Genomic DNA, 21,112 nt, shown 5'->3' on the forward strand with positions numbered 1-21,112 from the left:
AACCATGACAGCTAGTGCAGGAGCCACGCAGTAAGAGTGAGGGTATTGAGGTCGGGGTGAAGGATTGTCCCCTTCCCCTGCAAAATCAGGTGAAGAATTCGTGGCAGGCGACAGAACTTGTGTCTTGACAGCCTGAGAGTGGTCGAGAACCAGGGCTGGCAGGGCCACCACGGAGTAATGAGAATCAGGTGTGCCCGGTCCCGAGCAGCTTTCTCCAGAGTGCGAGCGATCAACGGGATTGGTGGATAAGCGTACAGGAATGAATCCGACCAACTCACCATTATTGCGTCCCCTAATGAGTTCGGACCGATTCCCACCCTGGAACAGTAGGTCACGCACTTTGAATTCGACACTGTCGCAAACAGGTCTAGAGTCAGGGTACCCCACCGGGTAAAAAGATATCTGCACACTCGATCGTCAGTTCCCACTCGTGGGTTGACGACATCTTCCTGCTCAGGGTGTCTGCCTCCTGGTTGTGAATCCCCGCAAGATGGATTGCTGTTAGCAAAATCCCCCTGGGGATACACCAATCCCATATCTGCATGGATAGCTGAGCTAGCAGTACCAATTTCGTACCGCCTTGTTTGTTCAGGTAAAATACAGTAACCGTGTTGTCGGAGGCTACCTGTACCGACCAGTTTCGAAGCGTGGGCTCGAATGATCGTAGCACTTTGAACACTGCCAGTAACTCAAGGAAGTTGATGTGGTTTACTCTCTCATGTGCTTGCCAGGTGCCTTGTGTGCGTAAGTTGGAGCAGTGTGCTCCCTATCCTGTGAGGGACGCATCGGTGTGGAGCGAGATGGAAGGCTGTCGCTGGTGAAATGGGACGCCGACCATGAGATTTTCCAGGTCCATCCACCAAGTTAGTGTCTGGCGAACTGAAGTGGGAGGAAGAAGAAGCCGTCTTGGCGAATTGTGGAGGGGCTGAAAGGCTGCATTGAACCACAGCTGAAGTGGCCGCATTCGAAGTCTGGGATTGGGAACTACGACAACTGTGGGTGCCATATGGCCCAACAGTTTTTGTATGAGTAGTGCCTGAACCCATCTGCTTCTTTGGACCCGACAGGCTATTCAGCAAAGTCTGTCCATACGAGTTCGTGGTAAATATGCCCGGGCTCGAACCGAGTTGAGTTGTGCCCCTATAAACTCAATGACCTGTGAAGGAGTGGGACAGGATTTCTCAGTATTAATAAGGAGTCCCAAGTCTTCCAGAAGAGCGCACGTGGCGTGAACATCTGCTACAAGTCGGTCCCGAGAAGAAGAAACTATAAGCCAATCGTCCAAATATGGGTAAATTTGGAGTCCTTGTTGGCAAAGGTGAGCACATATTGGAGCCATGCATTTTGTGAATACCCTAGGGGCAGTGGCAAGTCTGAAAGGGAGTTCATTATATTCAAAAATGTCGGGACCAACCGTGAATCGGAGAAACCTCCTAAAAAACGGGTGGATGCCGATATGAAAATAGGCATCCTTCAAGTTGATAGACGCAAACCTATCATCTCTCTCTAGCAGGGGGAAAATGTTTTGTAGGGTGGTCATACAGAATTTTCTAGTAGTGATAAAGGCGTTAACGCCTCTTAGATCGAGTATGGGGCGTAAGCCGCATCTCTCTTCAGTACCGTGAAATATCTCAAGAAGAAACTGCAGAGTCCATCAGAGTGAGAAATTTGGCGGATTGCTCCCTTCTGGAGTAATTGAGATACTTCTTCTCTAAGGATTTTTGATGGTGCGGCGTATGAGATTGGTTCCGAAGGAGGAACGACATCAAACTCGATTCTGTATCCAGATTCAACTATGGAGAGGACCCATTTGTCAGATGTGATGGTCTCCCAAAGAGGGAGTCGGCTTTGTAGCCGGCTCCCGTAGGGAGGAGGAAGGGGTGTAAAAGGGGAGAGAAGATGGGTTCGCGGTGCCCGTCAACGTTGCCTCTTATCGGCAGGCTGGCGACGGCGGCCCTGTTGATATTGGGCAGCCGGTTGCGAGCGGTTTCACTGTTGCCGCTGAGGAAACTGTTGCTGGCACGGCTGGTATCGATGGTATGGCTGGTATCTATGATATCTAGGTTGCTGCCACTTACGACGGTTCGAGCCAGGGATTTCCATTTTCCTGGCGGTGGCTCAAGCATTATGGATATGCTTGAGCTTGTGGTCTGTCCGATCATGGAAGAGGCCCGAACTGTCGAAGGGCATTCCTTTGATCCGTTTCTTAGTTTCTTCTGGTAAGTTGCATGAACGTAGCCAGGCATGCCTCCAGAGAGCAACTGAGCCCACTAGGGTGCGAGAATCACAGTCAACATGATGGCGGGTTGTGGTGAGCTGCTGTATTGCCAGCTGCATCGCCTCTCGAATGAAAACACGGGCGAGATCACATTGTTGTTCAGGGATGGACGAGGTAATCGAGTCCAGTCACTGCATCAGAAAATACTGATACCTCACCATCACTGCTTCATAATTTGAAATTCTCAGGCCCAGGCCCATTGCTGCGTAAATTCGCCTCGCCATGAGGTCGATTTTCCGCCCTTCTCTATCCTTAGGGGCCGAGTGTTCTCTATTGTCCCAACCTTGAGATGATTCGACCACAATCGAATTGGGCTTTGGGTGTCGCAGAAGGAGGGGGATGTCCTGTTCTCTGATCTTGTACATGGACTCATACCTCCGCGAGGTCGACTGAGGTTGGTCGAGGAAGCCTCCCACAAAGTCGTAATCAACGGAATGGTGATTGCCGATTACTGTTCTTTGTGGACAATGTCATAGAAGTTGTCCTTATTTGTATTTGGTTGATGCTCAACCTCTACCGCCAAAGCTCTTGTGAGTCGGCCCATAAGTTCCCCGAAGGTAGCGTAGGACTCTTCTGGCGACCCAGGTCCCTGGGTGGAGATAACTGCCGCCAGAGATGTAGAACAGTCATCGGAGTCCTCTGATTTGGAATCATATGGATAGGCGGACTAGAGGATGAATGCGCCGGAGAAGGAGAATGGCGGGAGGTCGTCGGGGCCGAGGTAGATGGAGCCCTCTCTCTAGACTGTCGGGACCGACGGGCATCATCCCTAGGCATGTAGTAGCCGAACAGGGGTGGCCCCCAGTATTGAGGCTGAGATACGTATGGTCCTTCATATGCGATCAGAACCCATGACCTCGTGGATAGTCCCAATGAACGCCGTTGTCTGTCGGGTTCGATCACCGTAGTCCTCCTGGAAGCCTCCGGGGAGGATGGCATTGGGGTCGGTGAACGGGCCAGTTGGCGGCACAGCAAGGACCTCGGGGGGGGAGGGCAGAATAACGGATCTCCCTGTCGGACATCGACCTGTGAACGATCGGTTCAGGTGGATGTAGCATAATCGGGTCCACAGGCTCAACCCTCTGTGGAGATCCCAGCGGCGTAACTTGCATCATTTCTCTTGGCATCAGTGCCGAGGTTGTTGGGACCGAAGGTGCCGTTGGGACTGGTAAGACTGTCGGATCCAAGTCCCTTCGTGGTTCCGGAGTGGATCTGCACTTCTTAGTGGCCTTGCCCGACTTGTCCTTTTTGGCCTTTTTCAGGACCGACGGATCCCCATGGTTGGAATGCTTCCGTTTCTCCTTTTGTTTGCGCAAGGAGTGGGAGGAGCAAGAGATCTCCTCGGAAGCTGCTCCCCCGGATGGTCGAGGGGAGCTTACCATGGAAGGTCCGGCTGACATAGATTGAGTGGCAAGCTCATCAGAGGCCTGCAAAGCTTGATCCCAGAGGATCTTTCTCAGCCTGTTCTCTCGATTTTTCCTGGCCTGTTTGGTAAAGGCCAGGCAATGTCTACACTTATCCGTGCAATGCCTTTCTCCTAAACAAAGGAGGCAGAGCTCATGAGGGTCTGCCGGGGACATTTTAGCCCCGCATTTCGAACACTTTCGAAACGCCGCATGCTGAGTCATTGCCAAAGGGATAGCAAGGTAAGAGAAGAAATATACTAACTATATATTATTATAATAATTATTATAATTATTATTATTTTATATAGAAAGAGGAAAGAATTAACTGGAAACAAGGAGAAGTAACTTGAATGCAGTAACTGGGAGAAAAACGATTTAGAACAAACAGATCTGAGAAGACAAGGTAATGGCTCGAGGCAATGCAATTAGCGGTCGAAAGAAGACTGAGGAAAATGGCGGGCGCTCCGCCTTATATAGCACCAAGGGGGAGCGGTGCAGAGTTCCCGCCAAAAACTGTTGCGGCTTGGGTATTCTGGCTGGCAACAGGCTCTGCGCAGGTGCAGTACCCCATTATGTGTGATGCACAGAGACCACGAAGAAGAACAAACAATGCTACTGTCACAAGTGAATTACACACAAACAACACATTTAATGGATTAAATGTACAATGATTTATTCTGATTTAATAACGTGTGTGCAAGATCTCCAATTTCTATTATTTTGTTACAACAAAGTTATATGTTATCCACATGTACATACTTACATACATTTTTTTTTACTATTCAAAGGTTATTTATTTAATTATTTGGGATTCTTATATGCCGCCCCATTTACATAAGCCTCAGGGCGGCTTCAAACAAATAAATAACAATACAAAATATATAAAAACTAGAAACATCCAGGCAAGAAGTTAAAACAATAAATAAACAATTAATTAAAATAACGTTTAAATAAAAAGATCTTGGCCTTGCGCTGAAAAACAAGTAACGACAGTGCCAGGCAGACCTCTCTGGGGAGTGCATTCCATAAGTGGGGCACCACCGCAGAGAAGGCCCTCCTCCGGGTACTCACCCTCATAATATCTTTCACGGAGGGTTCCCTGAGAAGGGCCTCTGCCGCCGATCTCAGGGGATGGGAGGGCAAGTATGGACGCAGGCGCTCCTTTAGGTAACCAGGTCCCATGCTGTTAAGGGCTTTATAGATAATAACCAGTACCCTGAATTGGGCCCGGACTTCAATTGGGAGCCAGTGAAGCTGACGGAGGACTGGGGTTATATGAGAACAACACCCAGTCCCCGTCAGCAACCTGGCAGCTCTATTTGCACCAACTGAAGTATCCGGACCGTCTTCAAGGGCAGCCCCATGTAGAGTGCATTACAGAAGTCTAATCGGGAAGTAACCAATGCATGCATCACTGTTGCAAGGCAGTTATATTGGTGTTATATTGGTGTTGAAAACATCATTATTCAATGAAACAAATACAATCCAAACGCAATCTACTAATCCATAATTAGATTTTCTGACATGCCTCTTACCACTTGTTGTGCAATATTGACATTAGACTGTCCAAACGTTTTCGGCAGGAGCTGTTTTCCAAGTGTATTTACTGTGGAGGGGTGAACAGCTACTAAAGAAACAACACCTAAAATACCCAAACAATCAAAAGTTAGAAAATGATAATGAATTACGATATACAAAGCCCTTGGCATCCAATCCAATCAACAGCATTTAATCTAATTGTTATACAGTTCAAAATCTAATATGGTTGAACATATTTATGACATCTGCTTGCCATCATTTTATTGAGTAAAAAATAGGATAAGATGTTTGAGAACAAGCTGTTATAAGTGCTTTCTTTCATTCACCAAAAGCATAGCAGCCAACACATATATTAAAAAATTGTACCCAGGAATCACATACCACTCAGATGGCCAAAATGCTGTAGCCAAAGTTTATGCTAGCTAAACATAATTTTAGCTAGCATAAACTTTTGCTCACACAGTAAAATTTATCTGAGACTTCTGTGCTGATTTGTAGAGAGCAGCAATCTGTGGGTGATTTAATGAAGGAATTGCAAATACGTAGTGGGAGTGAGCACACAACCCTCCAGACATGCATGGCTTCCAGTTTGAATTAACAACTCAGGAATGCCCCATTCCTGCATTATTATGATATCCAAAAACCAGGAAACTCTGGGTTAATTAGTGATTACATTAATCAGCATTCCTGTGGTTTAATTCAAAGTGGAAGAGAGAAGTGCATAAGAAGCTACTTGCTCATTATTGCTCAGTCCCAAGAACCCATGGTTTGAAGAGCTCACTGGATGTCACTAAGGGCAAACCAGTCCACTGATTTAAACTATCAACAAAGAACACATGCCACTGTTCAAAAATTAATCTGTAGGTAAATATTTATCATCAGCCACTGTGACAAGAACTTCCACACCTATTCACTTCTCTGTACTAGCGCAACTTGGAAAGTATCACAACTTTTCAATTTTATCTACATTTCTTTGGACATGCTAAGTATATATAGGGTTGCAGCACTTATTCTTGCAGTTATCACGCAGATAGCTATCATGAAGCTTTGAGTGTTTCATTTCTGTGAAAATACTGCCACCCTGTGGTACAAAACATTACATTAAATGCTAATTAAATTCCAGAATGATGGAAAATAAAAAGTAATACATTCCTAATATATTGTCTAGATACGGAGATATTTCGGGGTGTGGTGAGGAAAGAAGCAAATTACCTAACCACCCATTTCTATTTATTTGAATGGCTGGTATCATCCATTCACTGCAACACATACTGCACATATGACGTACGCATAAACCTTACTCCTAAGGTGGGCTCTCAATAATGCAGGATAAGCATGCAGAAGCACAGTACTCAACTAAAGTTGTAAGCCATCCTGAGGCTATACAAAGGATAGGTTAGAAATGTTTTAAATAAATAAAGTGATGTGACAAATAAGTTATGCAGTATTCTTCAAGGAATCAATGTATTCATAATTAAGAGTTACAGTATAAATAATTGCATATTTCATTCAGCCACGAGCCACATCGTTTTATTTATTTTATTTATTTAGAAAATTTCTATGCCGCCCCATTCGCCGAAGCCTTGGGGCGGCTCACAAAACATCAATTCAAATATAATACACTAAAAATATAAAATGAATTAACAATATAAAATAAGTCGCCCTGGCCAAAGAATAAAATAAGCAAATAATATTAGCAATTAAAATGACGTTTGAATAAAAAGGTCTTCGCCTGGCACCGAAAAACAAATGACGACGGCGTCAGGCGGACTATTGTTTTACAAATAGTTTGTTTCCACTTAATATATTTCTTGAGGAGGAGATATGGCAAAGTAGTCCAATGGACACAATTGAGAGAGATGTATCTACTTCTCAGCTCTCTCATTAATAAGCAGAACAATTCCAGTGACATCAACTCTCAGAATCGCAGAGAGGTTTCTAACACACCTTATTTTTCAGAATTTAGTGGAGACAGGTAATCTCTCCCAGAGTACAACTTAATCCTCATGCTGAATTTAAAAAAAAGAAAAATCTAACAAATGTCACTTTGGTGACTCTATAAACCCAGGAGAAAGTAACTGAAGCTATAAAAATGCAAAACCCTAAAAACTTTTGTTTCTGCTAGAATTTTTCCTCAAGGGATTCTATTCAGCATAAGAATGACTTTCAGCTATCAGTAAACACAAGTTACTTATGATTTTAATTCGTCCTCAAGCTATGTAAACCGATAGAATCTGCTTCATAACAACAGCCCTTTTGTCCTTGCTCTGCATTGCATTAGTTTTGGTCTAATAAAATTTTTCTGTAAATCAAAAAGCCTCAATGGCTTTTCATTCTGTTTGCTGAAGGTTTAACTTAGACTCTGAGCTTTAAAATGATGCCAAGATTATCTAAATTGTACCTTGCTTTGTGCCTTTTTACAGGGCCTTTGTTTGGGGTCCCAAAGTCACCCTGCCCAGTTATTCCTATGGAGCTTCGGGGTGGCTGTGTCAACACAGAGATTTTGCTTTTGCTTTTATTTTTAAAAATATAAAAGGTAACTTGAAATTTGGGAATGTTTTAGTTCAGACACTTTGTGACAATGTCATAAAAGAACAAGTCGGTAGTTCTGCAATACTAAACTCGCCCCACAAGTACAGGAAATTTATCTTCACAGATGCACTAGGGCTAACTGTAATTCAGATTAGGGTTGGAATGACTAAATTGAAAATCCAGTCTTCTAGGATCCATGGACTTTCTCTCATGTTCAGTCCACTCCATCAACATGAGCCAAACCAAGAGGCAGTAGCAGCTAGAGAAGGTAGTCAATCACTGTGAATGGTGCACTTGCAGTGACTTTATTTGGGCTACTGCAATGCAGACCAGAACCCAAGGAGCCAAACCCAGGAGATCCAATGGATTCCCTGCACATCCCTAACTCAGCTATTCAGGAGCAGGTATAATATACACTGTTTCTCAAGGGACATGTTGCACATTTTTAATGGTACACTAGCATACTAAATATTATAAATCTCTTCTACTATCAGATACTTCCTGTTAGATGCTCACAAGGATTTTCATATTTCCTTCGCTCATCAAAATCACTATCTTATTCAGTTAATGCAGCTAACTGAACATATGGTGCTATGCATGTCTAGTAAGAAGCTAAAAGCTGTGAAATAAATCAACTCATCCCTCATCTAAACTCCTATGTTCAGCTTAGTATGTATGCTGAAAAAAAGTTCACAAAATGTTTTACTAGAACTATTAAAGCCTACTGCTACATACAGAGGGCAGGACTTCCTTCCTCTGGCACCCACTTGGCTTCTATGCTGGGCACAGAGTAGTGTTCCATCCTTCTTAAATCAGCCAGCTCAGTTGTGGGCTGCTCCCTTCTACCCACCTGCATGACAATGGGGGCCTCCACACATGCTAACTACAAGCCAGGAGTATGTAATTTTCCCAATGCTACTGACACCTGTCAGTAACACTAGGAAGTTCTATTTCCCAACTCTCCTGGCTTGTAGCCCTTGGAGCATGCCAGGAACCAGAGAGGGAAGAGGAAACCTCTCTCCTGCTTCTCCTCCCACTGCTGCTGCTACTGGAATACCATGCAAGATAATCACGCACATGGGAGAGTGAGAATGTATCTAAAACAGGGTGGATGGATCATACTGTATCACACTATCAGTGGCATTATCTCTGATGCTATTGGGTCAAATTTAGGCTTGGATTAAGCATCTAGTTTATTTCATTTCATTCTGGAAGCTCAAGAAAAAAATTAGAACTCATCTACAAGTCTAATCAGGGGCTCTATCTAGAATTGTTCATGTTTTATGAGCATAGTAATATTTTATAAATGCATTTTTGAAAAGTGACCATTATAGTACACATGCTACTTAAAATGGCATAATCCAGAAAAAGCTAAGTAGCTTTGAGTCCAATTTATTTTAATTAAAGGCTTAGCGCACATGCTAATTCTCTCAGTGAAATCAGTGATACTTACAACTTGTGCATAAAATGTATCCAAACACATTTGCTGAAAGTTAAATTTGGGTTTTCTTTTCACAACAAACCCCACCACACAGGTAATAAAGAAATAGCATATATTTACTTTGAACATTTGTATGTTTATCCAAACGCTACACCCCATTTGGAACAGTTGGACCTAGTCACAGTAAGATACTCTCTACTTACCTCTAAACCTGATTACCACAATGTACTTAACAATGGATTGCCTTTAATGCTAACTCAAAAAGCCCAATTATCACAAAATACACCTGCTGGAATACTAGAGGGAGCAAGAAAAAGTACACGTGACACCTCTTTTGTACCAATTACACTGGTTACCAATTCATTTCCAGGCTGATTTCAGAGCACTGATTAAAGATTTCAAAATTGTTTTATGGTTTTAATCGTTGTGGACCTCCCTTTGGCTATAGGGTGGTATGGAAATGCATGAAATAAATAAACAGCTATCTGGGACCAGGTGACCCAAAGGACTTTCTTCATTTACACAGGCCTGCCTGTAAACTAAACTCATATGGCCACTGGTAATAACAGCTACACTGATGAGTACAAGGGAAAGGTTTTCACAGCAGTAGCACCTCCGTCATGAAACTGTGTTCCTGCTGTTTTGAGAAAGCCTTTCTCTCACACACACTCTTTTAAGATCTAATCTTGGAAATGAAGCCAAATGGTTAAAGGGAAAAGAAAATCAAGTCTGTTTACAAGTATATAGCCAAAATTCTAAAAACAAAACCAATGTTTACTCAAATCCAGTGGTTCAGATCAGGGATTGTGTCAGCAAATACATTCCTGGACAGCTGTCAGGGCCTGGGACTGGGTTCTGTTTATGTTTTCCTCTAGTCTTGGAACTCTGAGCAGCACCAGGCAGCTGCATATAGCAGCCCTTTTAGTTTTCCACAGTATATGCAACCTAACAACTCACTGGAGTTGTTGTGGGAAATTAAGAGTGGTTACCCTGAACTCGTTATAACAGCCTAATAAACTTAACAGGAGCAACTGACATAAGGGGAAGCCCATGAGAGGATGATTTGCACAAGGCTTCCTGAGATCTGAAGCCAGTCCTGCTAAAGATACAGAAGACTACAGAAGACTACTTTGTTAAACACAAAGGCCAATGACAACTAAAGTTCTTACCTTTTCCTGGACTAAGATTTTGGTCTATAAAAACCTTTAACTCTCCATTAGCTTCAATTAGGCCAGCCTATGAGAGAAGACATATTTTTATTAAGGTGTAAATTATTTTGTAGCTAAAGTGCATTCCTTGATCAAGTTTTTCAATGTAGAAAGGTCCTTATTGTACATAGTTCTATGAAATGGATGTATAACAGTTTTGGTTCTGAGGACAGCTTGGTGCTGCACTTACACACACACCCTCACATTGGGCCGGGGTAGACTCAAGGTTGCTAGAACAAAAAGAAGGTTTTGTGGTAACACTGGGGAGACTAAGGTCTCCTTCCCTCTTTGGGTAGGAATTTCTGACACCATTCAGAAATACAACTTCACCACTGCCATTATCAACCTGGAAGCAGCAATCTGGGCTCCCCCTCCCATGACCACATTCCTTTAACGCCAACTGAGATGGAAGGGAGAGAAAATTCAGTGGCAACAGCACAAGGATCCTGAGGGCCACCCAGAAAACTTTAGGGGGTCACGAAGATCCCACAGACTTTGCATTCCACCTCTTTATCAAGTTCCCATCCATTAAAAATATTTCTGCTTAAATTTATTGTCCCTGTCATTGTTTCAGGAAGCAAGGCAATTTATTTTGAAGCTAGTTATAGGTATTGTCCATCCAGAGATGTATATAACAAAAAAGAGATATGAAGAACCTTTATTAGAGGTGGTTATTTGCACCATTTAACAAGGAGAAGAAAAAGAAGGTGACAGTGTTAACCCACTTCATCTCCTCCAACATTTTTTGTAGTTATGAGAGAGAAAAACCTAATTGAAAATTTCCTTCCAAAACTGTATCCATTCCTACTAATAAGAGGTCCTAAAACAGCAGACAATGTTACCGAACGGAAAATGGGCATGACTTTTAAATCTAACATTCTTTTGCTTCTAAATCCAAATAAGAATACCAAAGTCAGAGACCTTCATGTGGCATCTTCTTAAGATATGTGTAATAGTATATTATATGACAAGTGGCAGTGACAGACTGAGCCTTGTCAAATAATTCTACATGTGGTTGCTCAGGGACAAGTTACCTCTCCTGCATGCTGTGTGCACATATCTGTACTAATTCATACAATTTCCAACTGAGCATTCTACATATATGCATACAATTCAACAGATCATTTCTCCTTAGCCTACATTATACTTTGAGTTCCCAGTGCTTCATCACATACACAGAATTCTCAGCTTGGTTCTTAGTAAAAACGGAAGATGCCATATTCCCACCCATTTTTTCCCCAGTGCAAGCAGTTGTATAGACAATTCTGCCCAGTGCATTGAATAATATAGTGCTGTCACAGCCTTCTTATGACTTTCCTACTTGAAAATTCTTATAAGGGTTCCTTTCACCTAATTCTCCCTGGACACAAAGTGAGTGTCAAACATTTCTGAAGTGTTTTAGCCACAAGTGGAGTCACTAAAACATATCTACCAACTTAGGCAGGCAAAAAGATTAGACCCTCATTTCAGCTGTCACAAGACCGCAAGACTGGTAAAGTTGTCACAAGACCTCATAGGCATTCAGCTTGGAGGTCAGACCTGGGTTTCAGTGCCATAACCAGAGAACTTCACAGCAGGTGCCCTGGAAATCTAAAGTGCACACAGTTGTTTACTAGCATTTTTACAAGCCTAGCCAGGCAGCTCACCAGCTCCACATACTGAGCAAAGAAACTGTAGAAGTATCTCTAAGTCAAGGGTACTGTGAAGTTACAGGGTTAAATAGTAAAGAAGATGTTAGGGCAAATATCAGACAGAAACAGATTTTTAGAAAGTAAACAGTAGTCTCTATTCTATAACTATATACATACTATGACTCAATTAAAACCAAAACAGAAATTAAATGTTATGTAAGCAGAAGAGAATACATTTCTATTCACTGATTCCATTTTCTAAATCTATCAAATCTGTTTCCAGAGTCCAAGAGCCATGTACACACAAGGTCTTGTCAGCCAGAAAGAGCTAGCAGTAAAAAACACTGCACTGCACCCAGTTATGGAAACAGATCCCTTGGTAAAACAATTACTTTTCATAGTCCTTTACAAGGGATGTTCAATGTATTCTCGGTATCGGATTGATTTGCTATTGATTTGGGTAATTTAATTATTTTATTAGCTAATGACACTATCTGAGGGTATACACGCAAAATTTCAAATAAGTGTGATCATTAGTTTCCTAGTAATCCTCAGTGAAAGACAACCATGACGATTGACGCGACAATGTTGAAGAAAATCGAGCACCGCGCTGTGATTAAGTTCCTTACAAAACAAGGAAAAAGTCAAAAAATTCATTCACGAAGAGATGGTAGCCATTTACCAGGACTCTGCACCGTCATTATCTACTGTTCAAAAGTGGTCAAGTGAATTTAAAAGGGGCAAAAGAAAACATTGAAGATGACCCTCGCTCGGATGGGTCGGTTACTGCCACTATGAAAGAAAATGTGAAAAAAATTGAGAAACTTCTTTTGAAAGATGCCCAAATAAAAATCATAATGTTAGCAGAGATGACAAACCTATCCGTTGGTACCATGTTTACTATTTTTCATGACCATCTTAACCTTTCAAAGGTCTGTGCAAGATGGGTGTCACAAATGCTCATGGTGCCTCAGAAACAAGTGCGAGTCGAGTGCTGTAGGGAGTTTTTAGAGCTCTGTGGTGAAGATCCATCGAGTATTTTTGACTGGATTGTTACTGGAGATGAAACCTGGGTTCATCACTATGACCCTGAAAGTAAGCAGGAGTCCATGCAGTGGCATAAAAATGGTGCTGATCCTTCAAAGAAATTCAAAGGCACTCCATCGGTCGGAAAAATCATGGCCACAGTGTTTTGGGACTCAAAGGGAATTTTATTGAGTACACAAAAAAGGTGAAACCATAAACACAGCATCTTACACAACCACTCTGCATAATTTAAGAGAAGCAATTAAAGAGAAAAGGTGGGGGAAACTGACTGCACGTTTGTTGCTTCTTCACGACAACGCACCAGTTCACACGGCGCATGTTTCGAAGGCTGCGGTGCGAGAAAGTGGTTTTGAAGAAATAATCCACCCACCCTATAGCCCGGACCTGGCCCCCAGTGACTACTACCTATTCCCAAATTTAAAAAAAGATCTTCGTGGAAAGCGATTTTCCGATGATGAAGAGCTCAAGGTGGCAATTAATGCACATTTTTTAGACAAGGAGGAAGGGTATTTTTTACAGGGAATTGAAAAGTTAATTTCTAGATGTAGTAAATGTATTGAAGCTATGGGGGATTACATTGAAAAATAAAAATTTCAATTTATTATTCTTTTTTCTTCATGCTGATACCGAGAATACATTGCACGCCCCTCGTAAGTTAAAATGGAAATTAAGGGTTTCCCAGCATTCTTGCTACTGTATTCTGGATCAATTGTCACATGAACAACACATTGCAACAATCCAATCTATCTGTGACCATAGCAGATCTGACCTTGTCAGGCAGTAGTTGGCACACCAGCATAAGCTGAAAAAAGGCACTCCTGGCTATGGTCACCATCTGGATATTGCCTTATTCAAGACAGGTAGAATTCCTAATCCAGAGACAATCTGTCTCTGCTTTGTCTCAATTTATTTATTCTCATTCAGCCCAATGCTGCTTTTAGACACAGACTCAGAACATCAACAGCTTCTCTGGTGGTAGATGAAAAGGTGATACGGAGCTATATGTCACTCACATATTAGTGATAACATTCCCCAAACCATAGATGATCTCTGCTGAAGGTGACCAGCATGAATATGCTACAAATGTAGCATGAATATTACAAATACAGTGGTACCTCAGTTCACGAACACCTCAGTTCACGACCAAATCAGGTCGCGAACAAAAATGTCTGAAAAATTTGCCTCAGGTCGCGAACTCCAATCACGTTCGTGGCTGTCCCCCCTCCCCCCGGCACGCCTGCGATTGCGCCCATCTCTCCCCTCAGCACGCCTATGATTGCGGCCATAGACGGGCCACAGATTGTGGTCGTGCTTGTGCAAGGAACACAGGCACGGTCATGCCGGGGAGGAGATGGCCGCGCTTGTGCTCGGGGTGGGGGAGGATGTCCACAATCTTTGTTATTCTTTGTCACTTTGCTTCAAATTTTTGTGATTAAAAAAATAGTTACAGAACTGATTATCCTTATTTACATTGAACCTTATGGGGAAATCTGACTTGGCTCATGACCAATTTGGGTCACAACCAGAGTCCTGGAATGGATTAAGTTCATGAGCCAAGATACCACTGTACAATAAAAGTAAAACCAAAACAAAAGCAAGACAGATAAAATACAAAAATACAACTGGTTAAATAAATTGCAATACAGTTACAAAGGTCATATTATGGGTCAAAAAATTGCCTGCTGGCGGATGGACAGCAGAGAGGGAGCTAGATAGGCTTTCCTTAATAAGGAGATCAAGAGCTTGGAAGTAGCTTTCAAGTTCCCAGCAAACCTGCTTCAGATTTCAAGGAACTGAAATAATATCTTAAAATTGAAGAATATTCACTATGGGAAACTACCATCTTCCAGATAATCTGGTCCCAAGTCATGTAGGGTTTTGCAGATAATAATTAACACTTTGAATTATGCATATAAATAAACTAATGGACTAGCAGCCAGTGAAGCTGTTGTAACATGGGAGCCACATACTTCTTTAACAGTCCTGTTAATTATGTGTCTGCAACATTCTGAACCTGCTGAAGTTTCTGTTCATACTTCAAAGCAGCTCCACAAAGAATGCATTACAGTATTCCACATGAGATACTACTAAGGCATGTTACTGCAGTCAGATCCCACATTTCCAGGAACACAGCTGGTGCACTAGTCTTAGATGTGCAAAAATATTTGTAGTCACTGCTAAAACCTGAAAAGCTAGATTCAGACGGAATGTTGAAAATAACCCAAACTGCTCACCTGAGTCTCCAGGAGAGGAGTACCTCATCCAGGACAGGGTGAATTGCAATTTCCTAATCTATCTTTCAATTGACAACGATTTCAAGTGACTGCCTTATAGTGTTTAAGCCTAGTTTCTTCACCTTCCTCTAGACCATTACCGACATCAAACTCCAAATCAGAAGATAAAACAGTATACTTTGATTTAGAGAGTGACACTGAATCTTTGAACTTCTTCCAGTAGTTTCATGGGAATTATAAAATGGATGGGGGACAAGACAGAATTCTGAGAAATACCACTGGCCAATGGCCAAGGTGCTGAGCAAGAATCCCCCAAGCACCATTTGCTGAAACAGCCCCTCTGAGTCTCTCAACTGTATCCAGCAACTGTCATTTGATCAGGTGGTAGAAAGGGAAGTAGGGTCAGCTCTGCTGAGAAGCCTGCTCCATCTTTATCAACTTGATCTTGTTACTTGGCAGCAGCCATTCCATCAAGTTGCAGCAGATGGGCCATCAGCTCATCTAAAAGATCAGTAACTTCTGACTTCTTCTTCAAACATTTTGTACTTCCACTAGTCATTATAAGAACTTGAACTCAGAAACCAAATTGTTTTTTCCTCCTCCCTCCCCATCCCTTTCCTGTTATGTTCTGGTTTTTCAATTATAAGCTAAAGGGCAGAGACTGTGCTATACTGATCCTTTTAGGATGCTCTTCAAAACGTTTACTACTGGCGAGTACAGTAAAAGTGCTAAGGGTGAAGCCCTTTGCATGTTTATACAAAAACAAGTTCTATAACTTCCAGAATGGCTACCTGGAGAATTCTGGGACTTGCAGGACTTTTTTTCAGTCTAAACATACATAGGGATATTCTCTTAAATGTGTAAAGAATAAGACTTTCAAGTCCCATTCTAATCAGACAGTTCAGAGGTATACTATGGTTAATGGTATTCAAAACCGCAGAGAAGTTCAGCAGAACCAGTAGGAGCACATTACCTGCCATTCAATCCCCAGTGAAGATCAACCAGCAAAGGTATCTCCATCCCATAAATAGGCCAGAAGCTAGTTTGAAATGGATCTAGATACTCTGCCTCATCCAGAGATACTGGAACTGTGATGCCACCACAAGCTGAAGCATCTTCCCAATAAAGGAATATTGGATATTGCCAGAAATTATTTAATACATCAGAGCATAAAACTATAAATAGTATGAAACCAATATATTGTTGTTCTAAGGGAATTTGCATATATCAGTACTTTCTAAAGACATAGTAACTTCCCTCTCCTTGTATAAGAAAATGCACCCTCTTCCATGAGACCATTTCAGGCTACAAGCAGGCTACCACTTGATAGATGGACAAATTGCAGGGTCTGCAGAAGCAGCTGCACCTGTGTTTCGTGCAAATTACTCTCACCCACCCCTCTTTGTTCAGATGTCACTAAACAGGACCCACAACTAAGGTGCAAATTATGTATAAACTTTTTTTTTACAGAAACGTCCTAAATCAGGGTGGTAATAAACAAAAACATGGGTACCCATTCAAAGGATAGGTAGGGCTCTGCACCTTGAAGTCATCTGGCTTGATGGGCTTGCTCTAGGGAACAATCTGTGGACTCCAAACTGAAAGAGGCTGCCCCACCTAAATTGTTGGTGCTTTCCTTTAAAAAAGGCAAACTAACCAAACTTTCAAAAAATATCTAAAAAGTGATTTTAGAAGAAAGATGAACTGACATATTTTTTGTCAAATTAAAGAATAAGAAAGTAGTGCTGAATTCTAGGATCACCTGCATTACCCCAAATGAACCTAGCAATATACACTGAGGAATTCTCTCTCATCAGCACTATACATCGCTATAACACTACGTATTTAGCACATTACACAAAATAATGGCATCTATAAGCATAAGAATGAATTTCGGTGGAGGCTGTATTATCATCTATTCAAGGACAATTCTTTGAGTGATAGTTGAAATAGTTAAATCAAAAATACATTTTCATCCATTTATTAGAAAAACTCATATTCTTCAAACAAATTTAAGGTTAATTATAATAAAATAATAATAATATTGATAATGTTAAAATCTTGAATACCAGAGCAGCAGCAAACATCATAACAATAAGGTAGGTGGGTTGAAGGGGACAGAAGAAAAGGAGGAAAAGTTTATACAGTTTATTTCCTGTAATTCAGAAAGCACATTCATGATTCAGTGCTAGGGATACTGTGCTGGATGTTAATTCCAGAGGAATAAATGAGATTATCATCAAATATGTGGTTAGGAGCAAAAAACAAAAACAAAAAAACATTATATTTTCCTCACAAGTAACATATGGCAGTTAAATACAAAAGGTAATAATCCAAATTCTTTTCTTCAAGGCACTAAGATATAAATTAATTTATTGGCCTTTACTGAATGCCATCTTTCATTTGCTTTCCTATAGCAACAAAGGCATTTTACTTAACCTGCCTTACTTGGAGCTAGCTGTGCAAAACAAAACAAAATGCTCAAGATAGCCAAACTACACTGCTTGAAGTTCTGTGTACCTGAACAAAGTTAATCTAACAAACTTGCCACTGAGAAAATGTCAAACCAAAGTAAGAGAACATGCTAACAATCCAGCCACAGATACGCATACTGGTACAGGACTAACAAGATATCCATTTCCCTACATTCATATGCACTAGTAATGTCTCTTCTAGTTTCTATTCCTTTCATGAAATGAGCTTCCAAAAATGATGGATTTTTTAACAGTAAGAACAAATGTGTTTTTAGGACATAATAGATTTCAATTATGCAGTGAGCTATACCTTCTAAATCCTACTATTTCCATTATTACTTGTTAATTTGGTTATATATCACACATATCATACAGGCAATAGTTCTACAAAAGGGAGGTTCAATCTCTCCTTCCACTAAAAAGCTTTATCACTGAAAATCCTTTCATTCATGGTAGTACATGTCACATATGTAAGACACCTGGTAATCCAAGTGATACATTAACAGCAAATTTCCAACCAGCAACAAGCATACACCTATACATTATATAAATAGTTCAGGTTGATGTGAGCAGGATGGGGTAAAATAGTCAAGATATCCTGGATTACTGCCTTCCACCAAATTCTTTCCTGTCAATAGTATACAGAATTTCTTGTTCCTTGGCCATACTGAGATTTTGCCCCAGACCTCTTTGGCTCTTCCTTTACTGATGTCTCATCACCCATTATTTCTTCAAGATCTTTCTCAATCCTGGAAGGTGTCCATGTAACAGTGGCCAAATGTGGATGAATTAACCAACAGTTTTCTCGATTGCCTGCTGCATGCAAGTCACTTCTTGTTTGCATAAACAACTTTCGACTGGCTCAATCATAGGTTGCTACATGAAATGCAACCCTGGATACTTTGAGTCCTTTGCGAGTTGGACAATCCAAAGTTAACCTACAATTAACAGTTTGGTGAAGGTATCCAGTTAACCTACAATTAACAGTTTGGTGAATGTATCCAGTATTTCCCACTGTGATATTTTGACCTATCTCTCACTGCCTATTTTGACCTATCTCTCTCACAGTTTCTTGGCCAACCACATTATAGCAGTTCTATCTCTTTCCCTACTTCATCAAATTCATCAAATCTCCAATCTACCCCCATCAGTCATAGTGGTAAGGATCCGAAAGCTACTTGGATGTGGGTAATTACAGTGGGACTTTTAGTTCTTTTTCTTTGAGCAGCAGACCTCCTGCTACACATGGCCTGCTGCTGAAAGTATCTTCAATTTCAAAGGGATTTGTCATGCAGCAAAGGGCATTCAAGGAACACAAGCCCAAAGATTCCTTTTGTACACCGAATAGAGCAGCCTGTTGGAAGCTAGCCACATAAAATGTAGATTTACAAAAGCAAAGATCCAGATGCTTAGCAAGTCATAATTGCTCCTTGCAAGATTAATATATTACTAAGGAAGCAATCCTGTGCATGTTTAGACAGGAGAGTGTTCTACAAATCAAAGTATGCTCTGACCATCTTGACTGGATGAAGAGAAGGTAGGAGTTTTAGGACTTCATTTTGTCTAAAAATGCTTTAGAGAATCCAATGCCAATCCTGGAAAAATCCTCCAAATTTGGAGTGCCCTAGCAGTTGTTCTTTCCACACTTTCCAGCACAGGGGGATTGGGGAGGGGAGGGGGGGTGGAGAAGCCAACAGTGAGGTCTGCTGGGATTCAAGAAATCCAGTGATGCCTCCATGACTTCTCACAAGAGGCAGTAAAACACTTACAACAGCCAAAATCAGTCATTCAATTGTTTTGGAAGTTGAAGGAAAGATCTCTGCACTACTTATGCCCTCTACTGAATACCCAATATACTCCAAGTTCAGATGATCACAGGGCACCACATGAAATGGCACCCTAAATAAATATGTGTAAGGTTAATTTAAAGATACTTATCAAGTATCTGAGATGCTATTTATATTTCTTTCCAATTTTAAGATTATTGGAAGATTATTTTCCTTTTTTTTCCTCAAGGAGAAAAAAAACCCCGATTTTAGCTTTACTATTTCAAATGGGACTGCCTAAAGATTATGCCAAAGGCTCATTCTTTTTACGGGACAGGAAATCAGGTACCAAAAAACCCCCAAAAACCCTAAAATAAAGCAAAAATATCTGCTTTGATATTGACATTTAATATATTAAGGCTCTAAATAGGATGGGTTTGAAATTTAATACAAAAAGGTTTTTTTTTAATTCTACACTTTTTTCTTAAATCTGAATTATGGCATTCCATCAAACAGACCAAGTTAAAAGCACTTTTGTATATAAAAGAGAACCATGAGGGTTAGGAAATATGTAACTTCTGACATTAAGCATCGTTAAGTCATATACTGAATTTATTAGTATGGGAGGACCTAGTGGGCCCATGGAAAAGCAGCAAGGAGATGCCATCCTGTGTCTCATCATGATCACTCACAGAACCCATTTGAGTGACCCTGTGTTCCTATTTATTACTTTATTATGTTTCACTCTAAAATTATAGGTATTTACAACTAACAGAGAGCTGGTACATTTACTTCCATCTTATGGAGAATCACTGTCCATTTCACCTAAGAACTACCAGCCAGTGCTTAGGAAAACTGGTGCATATTTACCACAGTTCTATATGTGTTTACTCTTTGTGCACTTTGTTCAGTGGCACTTATTTAAAGAAGCTTGCATAAAATTGAAGCCTAAAATTTCACGTGATCTTCTTCAACATTCTCTACATGTATCTGCAGAACAAGTTAGTTATTTCTCACATGACTACATGAGACCCAATCACAGGATGGTGTGTGCCATCTGAATGGAACTGTAAAAGAGAGGAGTTGTGAACCCAATGTCAGATTCCAATATATGATTAGAGGAATCTGTTTGGCTTGGTGGGTCACAAACTGTGAAAGTATGCTCTATAACAATGAGATTATCTATACTGATTACACTCCTGCTCACTTGGAAACTTGATTAACATTGATTAAATTGAACAGATTTTTCTAGTTCTTAAGACAATTCTAAGAATCAAGGAGCAGAGTAAAGATTCAAATACCTGGGTTAATTTCATAGTAAACAAACTGCTAGCAATGCTAAAGGTGTGATTCTGCTAGAGCAGGGTTAGGTTAATAGTTAAAGATTTATTTATTATTTCAAGCAGGCAAACAATGAAATTAGCATACTAATACAGTAAGAATTCACAATTTCGTACTTAAAGGGAGTACACTTTTAAAAAGTGTCTTTTACCATCTATGGCACTGCAGTTAAAACAAAATCTGTTAAAGAAAATAACATTGGAAAAATGTCTTAT

General features: G+C 41.0%; 1 protein-coding gene across 3 annotated transcripts in view; it reads right to left on the reverse strand.

Moving 5' to 3' along the window:
• TFDP1 (transcription factor Dp-1) overlaps nucleotides 1-21,112 on the reverse strand; it is a 36,578-nt gene that overhangs the window by 12,793 nt on the left and 2,673 nt on the right. For all 3 annotated transcript variants that reach the window (XM_044429425.1, XM_044429426.1, XM_044429424.1), the window contains exons 3-4: nucleotides 10,366-10,432; nucleotides 5,220-5,326 (exon numbers count right to left, since the gene is read on the reverse strand). In XM_044429425.1, coding sequence (XP_044285360.1) covers nucleotides 5,220-5,326; nucleotides 10,366-10,432 — 174 coding nt within the window. The remainder of the gene's footprint in view (nucleotides 1-5,219; nucleotides 5,327-10,365; nucleotides 10,433-21,112) is intronic.

Source organism: Varanus komodoensis, unplaced genomic scaffold, assembly GCF_004798865.1.
Source record: "Varanus komodoensis strain SLA01 unplaced genomic scaffold, ASM479886v1 scaffold2, whole genome shotgun sequence".
NCBI lineage: Eukaryota > Metazoa > Chordata > Lepidosauria > Squamata > Varanidae > Varanus > Varanus komodoensis.